This window comes from Myiozetetes cayanensis, unplaced genomic scaffold, assembly GCF_022539395.1.
Source record: "Myiozetetes cayanensis isolate MyiCay16 unplaced genomic scaffold, myiCay2020 scf18, whole genome shotgun sequence".
Taxonomy (NCBI): domain Eukaryota; kingdom Metazoa; phylum Chordata; class Aves; order Passeriformes; family Tyrannidae; genus Myiozetetes; species Myiozetetes cayanensis.
In genome coordinates this window covers 9,146,838-9,168,340 of record NW_026087389.1, presented here as the reverse complement: position 1 = coordinate 9,168,340, position 21,503 = coordinate 9,146,838, and the positions used below count along the sequence as shown (strand labels likewise).

The 21,503-nt window shown below is 60.3% G+C and overlaps 1 protein-coding gene across 10 annotated transcripts; it reads left to right on the top strand.

The window, feature by feature from the left end:
• The first annotated feature begins 190 nt into the window (after positions 1–190).
• USP19 (ubiquitin specific peptidase 19) lies at positions 191–21,503 on the top strand. 10 transcript variants are annotated; one of them, XM_050312661.1, is made up of 28 exons: positions 247–303; positions 3,959–4,058; positions 4,214–4,458; positions 6,155–6,211; positions 7,323–7,451; positions 8,001–8,134; positions 8,452–8,859; positions 9,165–9,432; positions 9,567–9,723; positions 9,824–9,895; positions 10,424–10,539; positions 10,851–11,065; positions 11,348–11,549; positions 11,623–11,756; positions 11,953–12,111; positions 12,190–12,300; positions 12,468–12,578; positions 12,734–12,835; positions 13,207–13,347; positions 13,529–13,647; positions 13,874–14,011; positions 14,101–14,465; positions 15,136–15,246; positions 15,790–16,006; positions 16,324–16,476; positions 16,583–16,746; positions 16,827–17,005; positions 18,885–20,018. In XM_050312661.1, exons 3-28 carry the CDS (start codon positions 4,350–4,352, stop codon positions 19,116–19,118), a joined length of 4,305 nt encoding a protein of 1,434 aa, XP_050168618.1. In that variant the 5' UTR covers positions 247–303; positions 3,959–4,058; positions 4,214–4,349; the 3' UTR covers positions 19,119–20,018. The 10 variants fall into 10 exon arrangements, with proteins under 10 accessions (XP_050168617.1, XP_050168618.1, XP_050168619.1 ...); XM_050312660.1 differs by lacking the exon at positions 3,959–4,058 and having other exon boundaries at positions 191–303; XM_050312662.1 differs by lacking the exons at positions 247–303; positions 3,959–4,058 and adding an exon at positions 342–353.

The following is a 21,503-nucleotide window of genomic DNA, read 5'->3' as shown; positions in this document are numbered from 1 at the left end:
GGGCACTGGGGGGCTCGGGGTCGGGCGGTGGGGCCGGGGGCTGGCTGTGGCACTGGGGACACGCTCGGATTGGCACGGACCGGCCCGGGCCCCGCGGCCGGATCGGGCCCCGCCGCTGCCATGGGAACGCGGGGCCGCCCCCGCCGCGGTCACGTGACCGCACCCCCCTCCCGCCGCGCTCCCGCGTCACGTGGGCGCGCCCGGCGGCTCCCGGAAGTGCGTCACGGGCTCGGGCCTGTCTCCGTTGTCGGCCCGCTCGGAACTTCGGCGCGGCACAAACAGACCGGAGCGGCGGGCGGGGCCGTGAGTGCGGGGCGGGACGGGCCGGCCGGGACGGGGCGGCGGGCGGGGCCGTGAGGGCGGGGCGGGACGGGCCGGGGCGGCGGAGGGGCCCGTAGGGCGGCGCGGGGTGAGGGCCGCGGCAGCGGCGGGCAGGGCCCGGGGGCGGCGTGAGGCCGGGCTGCGGCCCGAGGGGCCGGCGGCGGCGGCGGCGGCGGCCTGGGGCGGGCCGGAGGCGGGAGGGCGTGGGGACGGCAGGAGCTGCGGCGGCGGGCACCGGGATCGGGGCGCGGCGGGACGGGCGGAACGCGGCAGCCCCGGGCAGGAGCCGCCGCCGTGACCTCGTGCTCTGCCCGCCCGGGGCAGCGCCGGGGCCGCCTGTGCACGCGGGCCGGTCACCGTCCTGCGCTCCCGCCCCGTGCCCGGGGCCGGGCAGCGGCGCAGGGCAGGCCGCGCGGCCGGCGGCTGCTGTCTGCCCGCTCCCATCGCTGCCCTGCCCGCGGCGGGGGCTGAAACCGGATGATCTTCAAGGTCCCCTTCCAACCCAAACCGTTCTGTGGTTCTGGATCTGTATTCCATATTCCCCAGACTGGGGAGCTGGGCCTGCCGGGCAGCTGCTTGCTGCTGTCACGGCGTGCTGGGGTCGCGGTGATTTCCACACGGGCTGGAAACATTTTGTGTGGTAGTGCTGGATGGAGGAGCTGCCCCAAGGGGCTCTGTGCTCCACCCCTGTGTTAGGCACGCCAAGGAACTGAAGTGAAAGATGGGTTTGAGCCTTGGGATTTCTATCCCTCAGGGGAACAGAAGGTGGCAAAAATGCACATGAGAGATGTATTTCGGTTTTGGGACATGGAGGAGCCAAAAGTAAATGGAAGGATGAGGCTGGTGGGATAGCCAACTTGTGCAGCTAGCCCTGTAAAGGCCTTTGGGCGCTGATGGGGAGTGCTGCAGGCAAGAATCAGGGAGCCTCTTCCTGCCAGGTGCTAGATGTGCCCCAGACTTGGGGTGCAACTTGCATCTCATCGTGCACCTTCTGCTGTCCTGCCCTGAGTGTTTACACCAGCATGGTCTGGTACAGCCGTGAGGAGGGGGTGCCCCTTCTCCTTGGCCTCTTGCTCCCTCTCCTCTGGCCAGTGAAAATGTTTGTGCAGTCCCAGCACAAATGAGCTGGGTTGGGAAGCTGATCTTGGGCCAGAGCAGTTTTGCTCTGGCTGGTCTCTGGATCCCACAACCACACTGGTGCTCTCGCTGGCACAAAGGCAAGGGGAGCGGAAGACAGGGAGGCACCTCCTCCTCCAGCAACAGCATGGCCGGACCCCCCTGGCTTGCAGGATTGAGTAAGGGTTTGTAGGAGTGCCCAGCTCATCAGGTGCTTCCCACAGGTTCACTTGGCATCCAGCCAGGGCAGCCTTTCGCCGTCTCTCCCCTGCAGTGACTCCTGCTGTGCCAACAGGAGTGGTGCCAAAACCTCGGTGCCCCTGCACACCCGGGGGCCAAACGTCCTTCCTGGATGTGTGTTCCCTGGTGGCAGAAAGGCTCCCATTCACCTGTTCTAATCCCTGAATAACCTCTCCCAAAACCCCGAGGTGCCTGCAGTGGCCTCAGGCTGCCATCAGTCTGGCAGCTGGAATTGGGCAGAGCTCCAACTCCCTTGGTTCTTGCCTGCCATGAGGAATAACTGTCGGTGAAGGACCCGAGGGAGCAGAGCACTCAGTGAGGCATGAGAGCAGCAGGCTTCTCCTGGGAGAGTGACAAGCAGGCACGCAACCCTGTCTCTTCTGCTCACCTCTTCTTGGGTAGAGGCCTGTCCTTTCTCAGCCTCCAAGACCCTCCTCAGGGGTCACGCTGCCCAGCAGTTACCCTATTCCACCCCTTTGGGAGTGCAGAAAGGAGGTGATGGAGCCTCACTTGGCCCTGCACAGAGCAGTCAGTGCTGCTTGTCTCCCATTCCTCCTGAGGTTTTCACCCGAGATGCAAAAGAAATACAGCAAAAAATGCTTTCCCATGTTTGCCAAGCCCAGGTTACCTTCCTCAGCTCCAGGAAGCATCTCTAGCCAACCTGTTTGGGTGTCTCTGGGGACTGGAGCTGAATGGCAGCATGCAGCTGGCATCAGAGTCCCAGGCTGGCAAATCACAGCCATATTCCCTGCTAGGGGGGCCCTTTCCCATTCCTTCTGCAGTCAGAAGTGCTTCTGCATCCCGGGGAGACGCAGCCTGTGTAGCAGCTTGAGGGTGATGCTGCTCTCCTCCCACACTCTTTCAAGCTCTTTGGGACTGATGCTGGGCCCTTCTCAGCATCCCAGTCTCCAGGTGATTTTGGGTGGCAGGAATTTGTGCCTGGTGGTTGGGCTGCACTCAGCTTTTCACTTGTGGCTCTTCGTTGTGGTGGCAGGTTGGCCCGAAGTGAAGCAGTTTGGGCGCAGTGCCTGTTGTGGGACTGACTTTGCCGGAGCTGAGGGCAGGACAGGACTGCTTTTCTCTCTGGGGTCCCTCGTAGTCTGTGGCTACAACTCCACATTTGTGGCTACTTGTTGCTCCAAACGTTTCTAGAACACAAATGCCCTGGCAACATGGGGCGGCAGCACAGAGCTGGCATTTTCCTCCCTCTGACCGAGCACCTCCCTCGGACGTGCCCCCCTGCCCCCGCCTGTGCCCATGTGGAGCGTGAGGTCAGTGCTGGGTACAGGGGTGAAGGCAGAACAGGGTGTTCCCCAGGGCATGGCTTGCCTCCCGCAGTGGGAGGCTCAGTGGAGCTGGGCTAGACCGAGATGCCACGGGGCTCAGCTCCGTGTCCTGAGATGGGAGCGTGGCCGTGGGAGGTGTGTGAATCAGCGCGCCGGGGCTGCGGCAGGCTGCCGGCACCCGGGGGTGGGCACGATCCGCGCGGCGGGGCCCGTCTCCCTGCAGCAAACCCTGCAGGCTGGTGAGCGCTGCCAGGGCGTGCAGCTGGGGCAGCGAGGGAGGAAACCTTCCCAGCTTTCTGCTTTCACCACCTCCACGGAGGAACCTTGAATGGGACTGTTTTCGATGGGTTGTTCCAGCTCTCCCGTGTCCAAGCCGTGGACACCTGAGGGTGAAACTGCTGAGCGAAACAGACCAGTCCTTGGGCCGGCAGCTCCCAAACACCGCAGGGGAGCTGGCTTTGCAGGGAGAGCGTGTCTGAGGGGGCAGGGGTGAGCGCCCTGCGTGCCCTGCCCAGCCTGACCTATCCCTGGGGCACAAGGAGCAGAGGTGTCCTGTTTCCAGGCCAGGCCCCGCTGACGCTGTCTGTAAAGTGGCTGGGAGATAAATATGCAAGGTGCAGTCATGCTGGTTAAGCTCCCAGCTGGTGGGCGAAGGGGGGAGGAGCCCTGCTTTTGCCAGGGAGCTTTGCTGTCATCTGTCACAGGAGATTGTCCCAGGGCCTACTCCTGCTGCTCCCCTTTCTTCCTTCTTAGGGCGTTACTGGCTCCTGTTCTGGCCCTGCTACACGGGGGCACTGTTTGACTGAAATAGCTGTCACTCCAAACTGTGTTGCAGGCTGCCCTAGTTAACCCCAGAGGCTCAGTTTTGCAAATCCAGGTCTCAGTGTGCAAGTGTCCTTGCCCTCAGCTGTGCCGCCGGGTGTTGTTACTGTCAGCGGCTTCTCTGGGCCAGAGTTGCTATAGTGGGGGCCATGAGCATGACAATTGCTTTCCAGGTTTTTAATGCGTGCCACATACAGAAGACCCCTGGTTGTATGTTGGGAGCTCTGACAGGCCCATGCTTTTGGCTGTAAGCATTGTAGCAGCTGTGATGAGGTAGGTTTCCTCACTGAGCCCTGTGTGGGGCTTCCCATAAACACCGCAGTGAAAGTCGTGTGAGGGCACTGGCCCTGGGGCAAAGAGCAGATCCTGATGCTGTTGGGCCTTCTCCACCTGCTCCTGCTGCCACGCTCGCTCTGTCCTCTTTTTAGGCCACTACTTCCTTGCCAGAGAGTTTGACCACAGAGAGTCGCCAAGATAGCTGGGCCAGGAAGAAAACGTCGCACCCCTGACCCAGACTCCATTACCGACCCCGGCGGGCCGTTTGTGTCCTCCAAACGGCTGAAAATGTCCAGCAGCACCAATGCCCCTGGCCAGAGGAGAGTGTCTCGGGGCTTGGATGATGCCACCAACAAGAAGAAGCAGAAGGATCGAGCCAACCAGGAAAGCAAGGAAGGTGAGAGCCCCTCGGCAGCACTGTGGTGAGCAGGCCCGTGGTGTCTCGGCCCCGCAGCCTGGGAGCCTCGCAGCCATCTGCTGCAGGATAAGCAGATTTGACTAATCACTTCCTGCAGCTTATGGCAACCCTTGTGATGTGAGATCCTCTTCAACACAGTGTCCTCCCTGGACTTGTAGCCTCCTTCCTTTGGGTGCTGCCTAGCCCTAGCGATGTGAGGAAGGTTGGGCCTTGTTAGCTAAAGTCTGGAGTTGGCCTTAGTGGTTGTTTCTAGGCTCTGCTTTTGATTGGGTGTGACCTGCCTTGATCCAGGGGGAGTGGGACTGAAGCCTATGGGTGCTCTTGCAGCTGGAGGCAGTGCTGCTTCTTTCCCAACGGTTTGCTTAGGCCAGATGTTGTGAGGCGGAGACTGGGAGTGCGGGGCCTGCGGGTGGGGCTGGTGCTTTAGCTTCTGAGTCAGGGCAGGGTGTGGCTCAGGTGAAATAGTTGCTGTAGAGTAATTCTTTCTGTAACTGCCGTGTATCCAATGACAAAAATGATGCTTCAGGTGCAGGGAGTGGCTGTGGGCCTGTGGCCCTGGAAAGCTGCTTGATTTCTGTGCCTGCTCCGTTATGACTGCTGTAACCTCAAAATCACAGGGTGTTTTGTAGGCCAAGGTAAATGAGTGCCTGCTGAGGTCTGTGCTGGAGCGGCCAGGCACAGTCCCTGATGGAAGTCCCACGGTGCAGAGCACAGCACTGTGCTGTCCCTCACGTGGGGGATGTGCTGTACCTGGAACGTGGGGGGGTTCCTTGGGGGCGGCCCCGCTGCCTCTGTCCCCTCTGTGCAGGGTTGGTGAGGAGCTGGGGCAAGCTGTAGATCCCTCTGGCAGTGCTGCCGCCGTGATTCTCACAGTCAGCCCCGCTGGCACCTTTGCACCAGTGGCTGTGGTGGTCAGCAGAGGTTTCCTACTGGTTTACAGCCAGTCAAGGGAAGCAGGACAGCTCTCTGAACACTCTGGGGTGGAGACCACAGCTCCAGTTACCACTGTTTCTCTGCTCGGAGACAAGGTGCTGTTGCTTGGAGTCTCTTGCCTGGCAGAGCTCACGATCCTGTGGGGGTAGAGCAGGCCCTGAGACACTTCTGGGTGTCAGAGGTTATCCTGTGGGGAGCAGGGATTAGATGTCAGGTTGTTTTGGTTCTCCAGTCTGATCTGGAAGGAGGTTTTGGCTGTGGATGTTGGCAGCTTGTGCGGGAATGGAAATGTTAAAGTGCAGCTGGGCCACATGGTTCTCTGGTTACAGCAGAGTTGGTTTGAGCACAACCAAACACCAGGTTCTTTCTGTCAGATCAAGACAGGACCTGTCCATACAGCTGGAGGCTGGGGCCTGGTGCACTGAGCTGGGCTCCACAGTGAGATGTGCCTCAAAGCAACACTACCTGTATGATGCAGTGTAGTGTTGTTCCCACTGTGATGCTGCTTAGACTGGTGATGTGGCCCAGAGCAGCTGTCCTGGGGCTGCAGGCAGGCTTCTGGGGAAGGAGAAGTGTGAGGAAGCAGTGGAGGGAAATGAGTAGCACATGCAGAACAAAAGGCCTGCACACAGATTCAGGGGAGAATGAGGTGATGTGTGCAATTTTGGGTGCCAGCGTGCTGGCTCATGGTCTGAGGTGACAGAATGACAGACCTGCCTGCGCTCTGCTTCTCGCCCACCAGTGTCTCACTCTGAGCTCGAGCAGGCTGAGACTGCCCAGGAGAAGGACTCAGAGGAGGGTAAGTCGAGGTGTGCTCCAGCTGTCAGTGCATGGCCATGGAGTGCCTTTGCCAAGGGATCTGAAGCTCTCACCTTGTCCTTGTCCAATGCTCTGGCATTGAGCAGAGCTAACCTCAGCACTCCCTTGCCTCAGCGTTTATCTTAACAGGGTGTGGCCTTCCCAGGGGTGGAGAAAGGTGCACGTAGTTGGGAAGGGCTGCCTTCAAGGAAGAGGCCCTAGGCATGAGGCAGGCTGCTTCCAACTCAGGTGTCATGGTGCCACTGGGCACAGCCCTGGGACACCTTGCTGCTGACACTTGTCCTCCTTGTTTCTGAGCAGGACATTGTGCTGGGCTGGGAAGATCCCAAGCCATGTCACCCTGTGGGCAGGGTCGGCTGGTTTCTGTCTCAGTCCAGCCTGCTTTGAGGCCAGAGTAGACCATTCTCGTGCCACAGAGGGTAGAACAAAACTGCTTGAAATCGAGGTGATTGAAATCACCTTTTTGCCTGGATGACTTCAGGGCATCGCAAGGCCACACCTGGAGCCTGGCAGGCACACAGTGGAAGTTCTGCCTGCAGCAGGGTGTCACTGATGCACTGTTTTCTCCCCAGGTGCAGTGTACTTGCCCAGCTGGCCAGCCTGCCCATGTTTCAGTCATGTTAGCCATACTCACCTGGCAGGAATACAGTGCTTTGGTGGTTGCAGCTGGGCTGCTTGGTTTGCATATGCAAAGGGGAAGAGGCAATTTCTGATTGTGGTCAGAGTCCACTTTGAATCCCCCAGAGTAATTCTGTGGCTTCCTCGTTCCTTGAGAAAGCAGTAATTGCTTTGTCATTGGCAGGAGCCACCCCTTCTTCCTAGCTGCCACTGCTGCATGTGGCAATGCCAGGAGCAGGGCTGCCTTTCTGATCTCTCCAGTTCCCACTGGGATTCACCTGCTCTGCTGCAACACATGCTCTTGTTTGTGGCCTGTCTGATGAGGGCAGGTCCCATTTAGTTGGCATGATCTGTGTTCCCTGTGCTGGCCTCCTTAACTGAGCGTGTGTTCAGGCCTGCATTCCCCAGCCAAGGAGTGGGCACTTCAGGCTCATGCCCCAGCAAGTGGGTGACACTTCCCTCCCTTTTCCTAGAGCTGCTGCTGGACTGGAAACAGAATGCTGATGAGATCATCGTCAAGTTGAACTTGGGCAGTGGAGCTCTGAAGGTGGAGGATGTACGTGCTGATTTCACCGACACAGACTGTGTGGTCAAACTACCAGGTATGGGAATGGAGCGACTGCTGCAGGCATTTTTCCACTGGGACTTGGCACAGCTCTGGGCCAAGCACGGGGTTGATCCAGGCAAGCATCAAACTTTTCCCTCAGAGGCAGTGCCCTGTTGTCAGCTGGCAAAGCCTCAGCCAGCAGACAGGGCCCACAGGAGAGCATTGTAGAGCTGGGGAGGGCAGGAGCTACCCTTTGTGCCAAGGGAACAAGTGCCCGCTGCTGCGCCGGTGCGTCTCTGTCCCCTGCTTGCTGGGATGAGTGAGTCAGCCCCGGGATATCCTTTGGAAAAGTGACCATGCCCCTGAGGGCAGGGAGGCACAGGGCCTTCCCTCTGGGAAGGAGGCCAGCCAGATGTACAAAGCAAATTCAGAGAAGCTGGCTGGAGCCCTGGAAGGCTCCTGGGGTGTGGTGGCAGCTTGCCTGCAACCTTCTTGGCTCTGAATGAGTGCTTCCTTCTTCCTGGGGGCAGGTGAAAGGGGGCTGTGGGTTAGGTGACAGCTGCCTGGATCACTGCCTGAGGTACCCATTCCCCTCTGTTTACAGACGGGCGCCAGTGGAGCTGTCAGTTCTTTGAGGAGATTGAGAGCTCCTGCAGCAAGATCCAGTGCAAGAAAGGCAACTTTCTACATCTTGTGCTTCAGAAGAAGATCCCACTCCATACCTGGTCTTCGCTTCTGGTGAGGAGGGGAGGGTGTGCCTTTTCGGGGAGCTCATGGAGCCCTGGGGAGCTGGGGTGAGCGCTGAGCTCCCTGCTCTTGAGCCACCCAGGGGGAATGCAGGGCACATCCTGCCACAGATTGCATGAGCCAGCTGCCTTTGTCTCAGGGAGGACTGTGTCTTTGTACTTCTGATCTACTTGCCACATAGTATCCAGGTTCTAGAGCAGAGTCTTGGTGCACTCTGGGAAGGGAGAGGGAGGGTGAGGGGCTGGCAGAGAGCGTGAAAGGTGGTGCTACCTAAATACCTTCCCGCTGTGCTGCACGGCTTTTTACAGAAAAGAAGAAAAGATGGATCCAAAGAGCTGGCTAAAGGGGCCACGTGCTGGGAGAATGGGAAAGAGAAGGCTGCTTCTGCAGAGCTGATCCCTGAAGAGCCGAGAGCTGAAGGCACAGAGCCACCGAGATCCCGGCGGGAGCCCTCCAACCCCAAGCGTGCTCCGGGAAGAAACGAGGCCCTGGGAGGGAAAAGCCCAGCCAGCCCAGGGACACAGAGCGGCCCCAGCGCCAAGCGGGCAGTATACCTCAAAGTGGCTCCCACAGAGGAGGAGCTGAATGCCAGAGTCACCGGGAGCACAGAGCCCAGCAAAGGGCACAGCGGGAGGGCCGGCAGCCGCCGCAACGGCAAAACCAACCAGGTCGATGCGCCCGCAGCCCTGGCAGACATTGCACTGCCACTGGAAAAGGTACCTTAGAACCTGGCAGAAAGGGGCACCCCTGCTCCCTCTGCCTCTGTGCAGGGGATGCAGGATCTGTCCCTGCCACTGAGATGGGCTCCGGGGTTCTGAGGGCTGATGTGAGGAACTGGCTGTGGTGGAGGAGAGGGTGAAGTGAGGTCCCTGCAGTTGCTGAGCTGTGGCTCTAATGGGACTGAGCTGGGCATGGGATGTGTGGAGCTGTGCCTGCCTGGCTAGCAGGAGCCACGGGGGGTGGGCCAGGGCAGCTCAAGGGTGATGGTGTTATGTTTCACTGTGTCCTTCTGTATTGCAAGGCTGCGGTTTTGGCCAAGGAGACCGTTCCAGTGGAGATGCCGCCTCTTGCGGCTACCACAGAGGTGTTCCCCCACCATGTTGCTACCTGTGTGGAGAAGAGAGTCCTGCAGCCAGGCAGCCCTGCTGAGCCCTTGCGGGGCCGGGACTGCACGCCTGTCCTGGGAGAGAGCTCTAAGGCTGTTCCAGTGGCCTCCCCTCCCCTGGGCAGAGATGGTGAGAAGAGAGATTGGTCCAAGGATGATGTGGCTCTGGAAGCAGCAGCTGATGGTGAGTAGCCAGAGCCCATGGGGGGAGCCTGGTCAGGAAGGTCTGTCTGCTCAGGACCTCTCCTGGGTCAGCTTGCATCACTGTCTCAGCATGCAAGGAAGGTAACATCTCTCTCCCTGACTTTCCTTGATTAGAGCCAGAGCCTTTTGTGAGCCTGAGCTTTGTCAAGAATGACTCATATGAGAAGGGCAATGATCTGGTGGTGGTGCACGTCTATGTGAAGGAGATCCACAAGGAGACATCCAAAGTGTTGTTCCGGGAACAAGACTTCACACTGGTGTTCCAGACGAGGTACAAGTTTGCCTCGAGATGATGCCAGGCTGCTGCAGATTTCCTGGTTGCGGCTGACTACTTGTTTGTTCACCTCTACCCACTTCCAATTTCTCTGCAGTGACACAAACTTCCTTCGTCTCCATCCTGGCTGTGGGCCTCATACGGTGTTCCGGTGGCAGGTGAAGCTCAGGTATGGTTCCTGTCCTTCTAATCCACACCAGGGTGAGGGAGCTGAGAGTGCAGAGCTGGAGCAGGAGCCAGTCCCAGCTGGTGGTTCTGTGCGGGTAATGCTCATTTCTGCACCTGGAGTTTTCCCTTACATCATGTTGCACTAATGCCCCAAGTCTGGATTGCCTTGGCTGTGTGCTGGTTCAAAGGGAAGGAAATCTCACTGTCTCCTTGGCTGCAATTCCCTCCCTACATGTTCTAGAGCTCTTGGGGACAGAACCAGACCAACCAGTGTGTGCTCTGGGATGTATGTGCAGCAGGAGAGGGCGTGTGGAGCCAAGCAGAATGGGTCTGTCAGGAAAGGGGCCCTCTGTGTGCTCAGTGAGGCCAGGCTCAAGGGTTTCCACCCTGCTTTGCCACAGCTGTCTCGGGATCAGTGCTAGCAGTGTCCCTACTGCCTGGAGGCCATGGCTTTGCCTTGCAAAGGCTTTGACAGGTCTGAGGCTGCTGTGGGATCTGGGGCATCCCTGACTTGCTGCATGTCTTGCAGGAACCTTATTGAGCCGGATCAGTGCATATACAACTTCACGGTGTCTCGCATCGATGTCTGCCTGAAGAAACGCCATAGCCAGCGCTGGGGGGGGCTGGAGGCTCCAGCCACACGAGGTCTGCACCCTGCCTTGTCCTGCCTGCCACCCCAGTGGGGCATGGGCTCTCCTCACCGCCGGCAGCTGCCGGTTGGTGCTGGATCCTCCAGCATGGGGTTGTGGGGAAGGAGAGGGGCTGAGCAAGTGCAGGTAGGAGGGGTGTGGGGCAGGGCAAACCCAGTGGTAGGGGAAAGGCACTGCTGTTCCCTTTGCTCGTGGGATAGAGGGGTAGGAGAGAGCCTGTGTGCGAGCATGGACCGAGCAGCTCAGCCCTGCCATGGGCAGCGCACGGTGCTGCTAACCACAGGCCCACCCTTCCCCCTTTTTAAGGTGCAGTGGGTGGTGCAAAGGTTGCCATGCCTACAGGCCCTACCCCTCTGGATAAGAACCCTCCGGGCAGTAACCAACACCCCCTGTCCAGCAAGGAAGAGGCTCGAACCAGTGACAAAGAGAAGCCACGTGTGGAAGATGGGGGTCTGGATGGTGTGGCAGCCCGTACAGCCCCAGAGCATGTGGCAGTGAAACAAGAGCCACACATCCCATCGGTGAGTGGGGCCACACTGGATCTGAGCTGGGTGGAGAAAAGAGGGATCTCACCTCCATAGTGTCACTCTGGAGACTGGCAAAGTGTTCTGGAGGAGGAGATGTTACTCAGTCATAGCTGGCAGGATTAGGGGCAGCAGTTGGCCTGTCTATCCCAGTCCTGGTGGGAGATAGTGTGATGGCTCCAGCCTTCTCTGAGGGGTTTCTTGGGCTTTTGGGTTCCTGTGGTGTTCCCAGAGAGACCTCTTGGGCACAGCACCCTGACACCTGCCTCTGCTTGGCAGCCTAAACCAACGTGCATGGTGCCACCAATGACACACAGCCCGGTGAGTGCTGAGAGCGTGGAGGATGATGAGGATGAGGATGAGAAGAAGAAGGTCTGCCTGCCTGGCTTCACAGGGCTGGTGAACCTGGGCAACACCTGCTTCATGAACAGTGTCATCCAGTCCCTGTCCAACACCCGGGAGCTGCGTGACTACTTCCATGGTGAGTCCATGTCAGGAGCCCAGCAGGGCCTGGCTGCTCAAACGGTGCACCCTCACTCCTGCATCTCTTACAGATCGGTCCTTTGAGTCGGAAATCAACTACAACAACCCTCTGGGGACGGGGGGACGCCTGGCTATCGGCTTTGCCATGCTGCTTCGGGCGCTGTGGAAGGGCACACACCATGCTTTCCAGCCCTCTAAACTGAAGGTAGGGCTGCTGGCACCGGCACTCCACAGCTTCTGTGAGTCCCCAGCACTCCTATGTGGGCACCTGCGTGCCCTCCTAGTGCCATGGAGAGGTGGGTGAGTGTGGGTGGGTGCAGCCACAGAGGTGGGTTTGTGCGTGGTGCAGGCAGTGCTGCTGGGTGGCTGCTGGCCAGCCCTGACTGCTGTGCTCCCTGCAGGCAATTGTGGCCAGCAAGGCCAGCCAGTTCACTGGCTATGCCCAGCATGATGCTCAGGAGTTCATGGCCTTCCTGCTCGATGGGCTGCACGAGGACCTCAACCGCATCCAGAACAAGCCCTACACAGAGACTGTTGACTCGGATGGGAGGCCTGATGAGGTGAGGATGTCCCTCCCCAAAGCCATGGGAGAGAAACCTGGGTAGTTTAGCAAGGTGCTGAGCCGTTTCTCCCCACAGGTGGTAGCTGAGGAGGCTTGGCAGCGACACAAGATGAGGAATGACTCGTTTATAGTAGACCTCTTCCAGGGCCAGTACAAATCCAAACTGGTGTGCCCAGTATGTTCCAAGGTAGGGCAGCCCCAGGTGTTCTGTCCCTATCCATGCTGTGCCAGCAGCAGGCTTGTGACCCTCAGAGAGCACAGGGCAAGGCTGGATCTCAGATCCACTGAATGGACTGCCCTGCTGATCTCAGCCACAAGCACTTCCCATAACTGAGTGTGCTTTTGCATCTGCAGGTGTCTATCACTTTTGATCCCTTCCTGTACCTCCCCGTGCCTCTCCCCCAGAAGCAAAAGGTGCTGACTGTCTACTACTTTGCAAAAGAGCCACACAAGAAGCCCATCAAGGTAAAGGACACCACCTACCCTGGGGAGGGAGCTTGAGAGGGCTCCTGGAGGTGCCCCAGGCAGCTGGTCATGTGCCAACAGGCTAAGCCTTGTGCTAAGTAAGGGCCTGCATGCCTTGGTGTGGTGTGACTGATGTGGCACTTTCTTGGTGGCAGTTCCTCGTGAGTATCAGCAAGGAGAACTCCAGTGCCATGGAGGTGCTCGAGTCAGTGGGCCACAGTGTGCATGTGAAACCAGAGAACCTGCGCCTGGCAGAGGTGAGAGTGCTCAATCTGGGGCGCAGGCCATGGGCTGCTCTTGTGGGTATCCTGGCTCCCACAGCCCTTCAGGGAGTATGACCACTGACAGTCACTTGCCTGTATCCAATATGTCTGTGGGATGGATTTTGTCCATGGGTGGCAGTGTCATGGGCAGGGTGCTGCCAGGCAGATCCCTGCTCCAGAGGGCTGGTCAACTGCAGTAGGGCATGGGATGTCCCTCTTTCTCTGGTGAGATGGTGAGCTGAGCACAGCATCTCTGAGCTGCTGCTGTTCGCGCAGCTCACTGTGGGGCTGAGATCTGTGGCTGTCTGAGGAGAGGATGTGTGGGGCAACCCTCACACGGCCACGCTCCACTGCTTTCCTGGTAGGTGATCAAGAATCACTTCCACCGCATGTTCCTGCCGTCCAACTCGCTAGACATGGTTTTGCCGACAGACCTGCTGCTCTGCTTTGAGGTGCTGTCCCCAGAGCTGGCCAAGGAGCGGGTGGTGGAGCTCCAGGTCCAGCAGGTAAGAGGGGATGTTGGGACTACTGGGAGGCATGCAGGGAGGCTGAACCACAAGTGGGACTGAGCAGGAAGGGCAGAGCTTCACACAAGGGTGACTAGCTGGAGCAAGAATGGGTGCCTACTGAGGCTGCCTTGTCCTGCCCTGATGCCCTTCCCTGTCCAATGGGCCCTCTCTCCTGCAGCGTCCACAGGTGCCCAGCGGCCCCGTCGCCAAGTGTGCGGCCTGCCAGAAGAAGCAGCTACCAGAGGATGAGAAACTCAGGCGCTGCACGAGGTGCTATCGAGTCGGTTACTGCAATGTGTAAGTTGACTTGATGTCTGGCAGGGGAGGAGGGTCTCCTGCTCTGAAAAGCTGGATGGGAGAGCTCGGGCTAATGGGAGAAGGTGGGATGGGTCTGGCCTTCAGGAGGGAGCCAGGTGGGCTTGCGGTGCTCCCCTTGTCCCTAGGGCACTCCTTTTGGCCCTACCCTGCTCCTACCTGTGCTGGTCGCAGCTGCTGGATTCAGCAGGGGCCATATGTGTTACAGGGCATGTCAGAAAACACACTGGCCAGACCACAAGGCTTCGTGCCGGCCCGAGAACATCGGTTTCCCTTTCCTCATCAGCGTGCCGGAGTCCCGCCTCACCTACGCCCGCCTGGCCCAGCTGCTGGAGGGCTATGCAAGGTGAGAGTCCAGGGTAGAAAGGTGCTTCTGCCCTGGAGCTGAGCTCAGCCCTGTGCCTGGTCAGCTCTAACTCTCATCTCCTTGCCCAGGTACTCAGTCAGTGTGTTCCAGCCTCCGTTCCAGCTGGGACGGATGTCACCGGAGCAGGGGCTGCAGCCTCTGCACTCAGACAAGCTGGAGCCCCTGGCCAAGAGCAGCTGTGCAGCAGCCACCTCTGCCCCCGAGCTGGGGGAGGGGGACAGGGCTTCCAGCCTCCTGCAGGAGCCCCCACTCTCGCCAGCTGTGCCTGAGCTGCACCCGGAGATGGGGGACACTGGCACTGTCCGAAGCAAGGTCCTGACAGCCAGGAGTTCCCTGATGAGCTTGGATTCGGGCTTCTCTGAGCACATGGAGTCACAGGGTGACAGCTGTTGTGAGAAGGAGCCGTCCTATGAGAGAGCCATCAAGCCAGAAGGTAAGAGGTGCTGCGATGCTGACTGTGTCTGTGCCAGGAGCCCAGGCAATTCTCCCTCCTTGGGGTGACCTCCGCCACAGCATGTATTCTCCTCTTGAGAGCTTGCTCTGGAGGCTCCTGGGGACACAAATGAGGCCATGGGAGCTGTATTTTGGCAGTGTTGCCTCACCTGAAATACCTGCCTGCCCACGCTCTGCCTTGCCCTGGCAAGGTGCAGGGACTAGAGCAGAGACCTGATAAGGAGAGAGGCTGGAGCACTGTGTTGCTGTGGGAGGGGTGGGAAGGCAGGGGCTGGCAGAAATCTCAAGTCCCGTGGGAGCAGGGCAGAGCTGGTGCGGGCTGTGAGCCCCTGGGGGCCGTGAGCGAAGCACTTCCCTCGCTCTGACTCAGCTGCATGGGACCAGCCTCTCGCGCTCGGCTGCCTGGCTGTCACGTTTCCAGACACTCATCTCAGGATGGCAGCAATGTGCAGTGAAGGGGCAAGGCAGGCAGAGGAGCACAGCTTGCCAGGGGCAGGCGCCTGCTAAAAATAGTCAAGGACACGGGGCACGTGGTTGTGTCCCTTCAAGGCCGTAGCATGTGAGGTGGGGGTGGGGGCACTGCAAATTCTTGGCCCCTACGCAGGGCAGACAGGCAGTGCCACCACAGATCTGTCCCTGCCTGTTCACAGCTGCCATCCCTGGGTACCAACACACTCCAGACTCGCTGAGTGCCCGCGCCACACAGTTCTACATCAATAAGATTGACGCTGCCAACCGAGAGTACAAGCTGGAAGATAAAGGTGAGCCCTGGAAAGCGCCGCCTTCATCCCTTCACACCTTGTATGGGTGTGCCTGGCCAGAGTGCCACAGCTTGCCTGGCACAAGGTGAACCCAGGTGTGATGGTGGCCCAGACCGGACAGTGAAAGCTGCATCTGACACAGGGGAGGGAAGGGTTCTGCTGCACACAGCCTCTGCCTAGAAGCTCTTCTTGGGCATGACGTTCCTGCTTTCCTCAGCAAATAGGTCAATTCCTTCCAATCTCCTGTATCCGCAGGGGGTCTGTGATCTCTGGGTCACCTCTTTTCTGAGTGGGATGCCCACACCCAGTGCTGGTTGTGTGGGTGCTGCTGATGAGAGGGGCTGTGCCAGCTTTGTGCCCTGCTGGCCAAGGGGCTCTGCTGCCCTGGCATGGTGAACCTGGCTGGGAAACACCATCCTTTCTGGCAGCACTGTGTGATCTCTGCGTATCAAGCTGGAATGGACAAGACTGCTCCAAGCCCCAGCAAGGTGGCCTAGTCCAGCCTGGTAGGGCCAGGTGTGTGAGATCTGTGCCCTTTCACAGGTGACACACCCCTGGAGCTGACAGACAACTGCTCCCTCGCCCTGGTGTGGAAGAACAATGAGCGCCTGAAGGAGTTTGTGTTGGTGGAATCCAAGGAGTTGGAGTGTGTGGAGGACCCAGGCTCAGCCAGCGAAGCAGCCCGGGCTGGTCACTTTACTCTGGAGCAGTGCCTCAATCTCTTCACCAAGCCTGAAGTCCTGGCCCCAGAGGAAGCATGGTGAGGAAGGCAGCAGGGTGGGTTCCAGCCCACAGACCCAGGCAGCAGTGGGGGTTTCCCAGGAGCTGCTCCGGCCTGCATGCTGTTTCTTCTGGCAGCCAGGAACTCTGGGCTGGCCTTCCCTGTGCACTGGGGAGGGCGGCCATAAGCCAGCAGGGAGCAGTGCCAGCACTCTGCAGGATTGTGCTGCCCTGCCCTTTGGTGGAGGAGGCTGAGCTCTCCTGCATCCCCTCTACCAGCCCCGCTTGTGGGGACCCTGGAGCTGGGCTGTGCTGCGAGGCCTCCTCATGCTGGTAACGAGCACACTCTTCCTCCAGGTACTGCCCCAAGTGCAAGCAGCACCGCGAGGCCTCCAAGCAGCTGATGCTGTGGCGGCTGCCCAATGTCCTCATCATCCAGCTCAAGCGCTTCTCCTTCCGCAGCTTTATTTGGAGGGACAAGATCAATGACATGGTGGACTTCCCTGTCCGGTGAGAGCCTGTGGGGATGAAGTGGCCACTGCCTGTGCTGACCTGCAGCGTGGTCTCTCCCTGCCTAACGCTGATCACCCCTGACTGTCCCTGTGTCTCCCCCCAGGAGCCTGGACCTGAGCAAGTTCTGCATCGGCCGGAAGGGCGAGCAGCAACTGCCCATGTATGACCTGTATGCCGTGATCAACCACTACGGAGGCATGATTGGGGGCCACTACACGGCGTACGCCCGCCTGCCCAACGACAAGAACAGCCAGCGCAGTGACGTAGGTGAGGATCTGCCACCGTTGCTACCCCTCTGCTGCTGCAGCCGTGACCTGTCTGTTGGATTAACCCTTCTCTCCTCTCAGGCTGGCGGCTCTTCGATGACAGCACAGTCACCACTGTGGATGAGAGCCAGGTGGTGACCAGATACGCGTATGTCCTCTTCTACCGCCGGAGGAACTCTCCTGTGGAGAGACCCCTGCCGGGGCACCCTTCAGACCACCGCACTGAGCGCACCCCGTCTGCCGAAGCTGCTGCCAGCCAGGTGAGCATTCGTGTCCCTTTCGACACTGAGCCACAGAGCCTTGAAACATGCCCAGGTGCCCACGTGCAGGGCCTGGCCCATCTCTGCCTGCACCCACAGAGCCTTGGCACAGCTGCGGTGCAGTGCCTGCACCCCTTTGGTACCAAAGAGCTCGCACCAGCCGGGCGTTGGAGCCTGTCTTGCCTTGTTCTTGCTGTGAGCTTGGGACAGTCCCTGTCCTGAGAGATCACGGGAGAGCTGGTTCCCGTCATCAGAGTGGGAGTGCTGGTGGGAGGGCATTGGAAGAGGCAGAAAGGGCCCAGCCTTGCCAGGGTCTGCACTGAAGGAGGGTTGTGAGCAGTGCAGTAGGTGCTGGCTTTGGCAGGGAGCAGTGAGAACCTGCCCTCCACAGCTGCTTTCGAGGCAGGGTGGGGGATGCTTTCTACTGGGGCCCAGCTCGGGGCCAAGCTAGGTGCAAAAAAGGCAAATGCCAGCACTGAGCCAGAGGCCTGGCAGCCTTCACAGGGTGCTGGAGAGAAACCTGCCAGAGCAAACTCTGTTGCTGGGTGGCCTGGGAGGGAGGGGAGGAGGGAGGGAGTGGGGGTGGGCCAGACGGCAGGGTGCTCTCGACATGCAGTGGCAGGGAGTGGTTGGGCTGATTTTTGTGTGAATATCAGAAAGAAAGGCCCAGGCTGGGGCACAGTACAGTGCCCACCTGGGCAGTCCCCCCGCATCATTGTGCTGCAGACTGTCCCTCTGTGCTCAGCACTCCTGTGGCCTCACAGGGTCTGAGGACAATGCTCAGCTCATCTCTGGCATGACTGCACGTGTGTGCCCTGAGGGGCCCTTCTGGCCTGGCTTCCCTGTCTGTCTGGCTTCTACAGCCCTTGGCCCGGTGGTGGTTAAAACATCTTGGCTCTTGCCCTCTCACCTGGGGACAGGAGCCACCCGTCCCTGAGGCCAGGGGGGCTGTCTGGCATGTTTGGTGTCCACCTGCCCGGGCTGTTTTTGTTTTCGGGGACTGCATATGTCCTGGAGCAACTGTACTCGCTGGGGGCGGCCTGAGCAACAGGAGAGCTGTGCTGCTCCTCACACACCAGCGGTGGGAGCCTTCAGGAGCCCAGTTAGCAGTGAGGCTCACTGTACGCCCTGTGGCACTGGGGTTCATCGGGTCCCGTCGTGGTAGTGGGGCTCATTTGGCCCCTGGCAGCGTTGGATCCGCTGCAGCAATGGGATGCATTGGGTCCCACCGGGGCTCAGCAGGTCCCCGAGCACCTTGGACCACCTGGACCCTCCCAGGCACCGGGTGCCCTCCGAAGACCTGCGCCCCGAATGTCTGCTCTGCATGATCACGATCACCGGCATGAAGGGCCAAGCTGTGACTAGGTGCCTGTGGATAATCCTCCTGGAAGCTGGGCTACAGTTGGTTGTCAGAGCATTCCCACCCACCAAAGCAGAGCTGTGACTGGCTGTGCTGTGACTGCACCTCCTGCTCCTGCTGCCCCAACTGGCTCTGGATTGGCTGTCATCTGAAAGATCCTGTTGGGATCACAGAAGCTGGGCTGTGATTGGCTGCTGCCTGCTCCCTTGCCACCTGGACCCACCAATACAAGTGCATCTGCTCCACTGGGATCCAGCTGCCTGCTTCGCTCCCTGCAGTCCCATGAAGACCCTGCCCGGCAGCTGCCCGTGTTCCCTCCTGCAGAGCCACACACAGGAGCCCCACACACCGGAGACCCTGAAGAGCCGTGGGGGCGGGCGTGACCGCGACGGTGCTGCATGGGGAGGCGGGCTGGCTGGGCACGGGGCTGGGCTTGCAGGCAGCCGCCTGCCCCGGGGGATGGAGAGGGGTGTTGCCCGTTGTGTTCTCCAAGTGCTGACGCAGGTTTCCACATCGCAGGCTTCTCTGATCTGGCAGGAACTGGAGGCTGAAGAACAAGAGCTGCAGCTTGAGGCGCCCCAAAGGCCTGCAAGAAACTCCTGGAGGCCCCGTGGCCAGAAGCGGAGTCCGGGCACCCCTCAGCACCCTGACGAAGGCTGCGTCAGATACTTTGTCCTGGCCACCACGGCCGCAATCGTGGCTCTCTTCCTGAACGTCTTCTACCCGCTCATTTACCAGCCCCGCTGGAGATAGGCGCAGGCGCGTGGCCAGCTGCGCGAGCAGGGCCGCCAGGGCACGCGCCGTCCTAGGACGCTACGCGACCAAGACATCGGGCAGCAGGACAGAAACCGCCGGGAAGGACTAGCCAAGGGAAGCATGGGGCCGTCGGCTCCTGCCTGTCTGCTCTGGCATCTTCTGTGCCAGCTGGCAGGGCTGTGTGGCCAGCCCGCTGCCTTGCCAAGGTGCAGCCCAGAACCAGGAGCTCCTCTGCCCTCCTTTACTGAGCGTGGGATGGACCTCATGGCTACCTGCTGCACAGGAAGGGACATTGCTGCTGCAGCACAGCTGGGACCTGGGAGCCTCGTGGGCACATCAGCTGTCTCTGCTTGGCTCCCAAGAAGGAAGCGAAGACCTGCGGGAGGCTGCAGCAAGGGCAGGATGCCCTGACATGGGTCCTGGCTGGCCGCCTCTCTCAACTGTGCTGCTGCAGGAGTCTTGAGTTCCCTCTGGGCTGGCGCAACCCGTGGCTCCTTGGCCAGCTCAGTCTGTCCTGCCAGCCTCCCACTGAGCCTTCTGGTGCCAGCTGCCTGTGCACCAGGAGTTGTGTGCACTGCACTCCTGTGCTGGGGCTGAATGGGCTTGTCACTGAGGGCTTGTGTGCTTCCCTGCTCAGCCCCAGACAGCTGCTGGGGAGGGAGCCTGGCAATCTGAACTAGGGTGCCCATGGTGAGCACCTACCTCTCTGGGCTGTGGGCTCCCATGAGTCCTTGGTGCTGTGGGCTGGCAGCATTTGGGGATGTTGGTCTCTTCCGGGGGAGTGCGATGCAGCCCCTCAGTTGTGAGGGGACTGGCTGCCCATGCTGCAGGAGAGGCGTGGGGTTGGGGAGCACAGGTAGGACCTTGGTGCGTTAATAAAACCAGGTTTTGCAAAGAGATGCAGCATCCCTGTCCTGTGTGCTGGAACTCTCACACAGAGGCAGGGACCCTGCACTGGGGTCACCTGAGGCCACTCTGTGGCCCAGCTGGCACCAGGACTGTTCCTTGTGCTGGGTGCCTGGTTCACCCTGTGTGGCAGCAGGCTCAGGGGAAAGCTCTGCCTGCCAGTGCCATGAGGCACAAGCTGGGCTCTGGTCCCAGCTGTGGGGCGGTAGCCCTGTGGGACACGTGCAGGGCGTGGGGTGCCCAGCGGGGCCGGCAACAGGCGCTCCCCTGGGGCTGGAGCATGGGCTGCAGCTTCAGCGGTGTCTGACATTGAGACGTGTTGCCCTTGGCTCAGCGTGGCTCAGACAGCTCTGGCATATTTGGGTGTGCAAGGTGACTTCAGAGCCCTGTGACTTTCTTTTTCATCTCTGCTGCTGTCCTGCTGGCAGTGCCCTTGACTGGCTTGGGAAGGATGCTTGGCAGGGAAGGGGTTCACCTGTGTTTTTGGTTGAGGGCTTGAGCTGGACTCCCCCTACCTCTGTCCCACACCCCTCCTCCACATGTGCCGTGGTTTACTCCCTGCCCAAGCAGGTCCCAGCCGGGGAGCCCCGGCAGGGCTGTGCCGTGGTCATGAGGTGCCTGTCCTGGAACAGTCGCCTCATTGTCTGCAGCCCTGGGTCTCAGCGGCTTCCCCCGCTCGCCCACGGCGCTGGCCTCGTGGGGCTGAGTCAGTGCCCGGCGCCGGTGGGCTGACCTCTGCTCTGGCTGGCGCTGGCGCCATGGGGTTGGGGCCCACAAGCTGCTGCCTGCACCTGCCTGCCCTCGCTGGTGGTGGGTGGCCCCCGGCAAGGCCTGAAACGGTACTCTCAGCCCTGGAAATCCCCTCTGGTCCTGTGCTGTTCCTCGGGCCCCAGCAGGCACTGGCAGCCTGCCTGTGTCCCCTTGCTGCTGCCTGTGCTAAGCTGTGGAGCTCTGCTCCGACCAGCGCTGGCTGCAGCAGCCCCAGGGTAGGAGTGTGCTGCAGCCTGACTCTCCTCGGGCGAGCAGGTTGGGGCTGCCTCCAGGGGCTCTGGGCATGCTGCTCCCCTCTGCCCTGCTGTGAGGGAGCTGCTGCGCTCCAAACCCACAGCTGCACATGCTGCATGGGGTCTCCACCCTGAGGGGCTGTGTTCCCCCAGGCACCCCTCCAGCCTCCCGGGAGCAGGGAGGGAGATGGGTGGGTAGGGCACAAGTCTCCCTCTCGTGTCCTCAGTCGTCTCCCTCTCGTGGCCCTGGTCATCTCCCTCTCATGCCCACCTTCTGCTTGCAGGGACTGCCCCCGGTGCCGTTTGGATCCGGCCTGGCCCCCGAAGGAGCCCCGCCGCTGGCTGCGGAAGGCCTCCCTGAGCGCTTCGCCAGCCCCACCGAGCGCCCGGCCCCCTCCTACAGCAGCATGGAAGAAGTCGACTAGGGTGTCATGGGGTGCCTGCCCCGGGGGTGTGGGCCGGGCCAGGCACT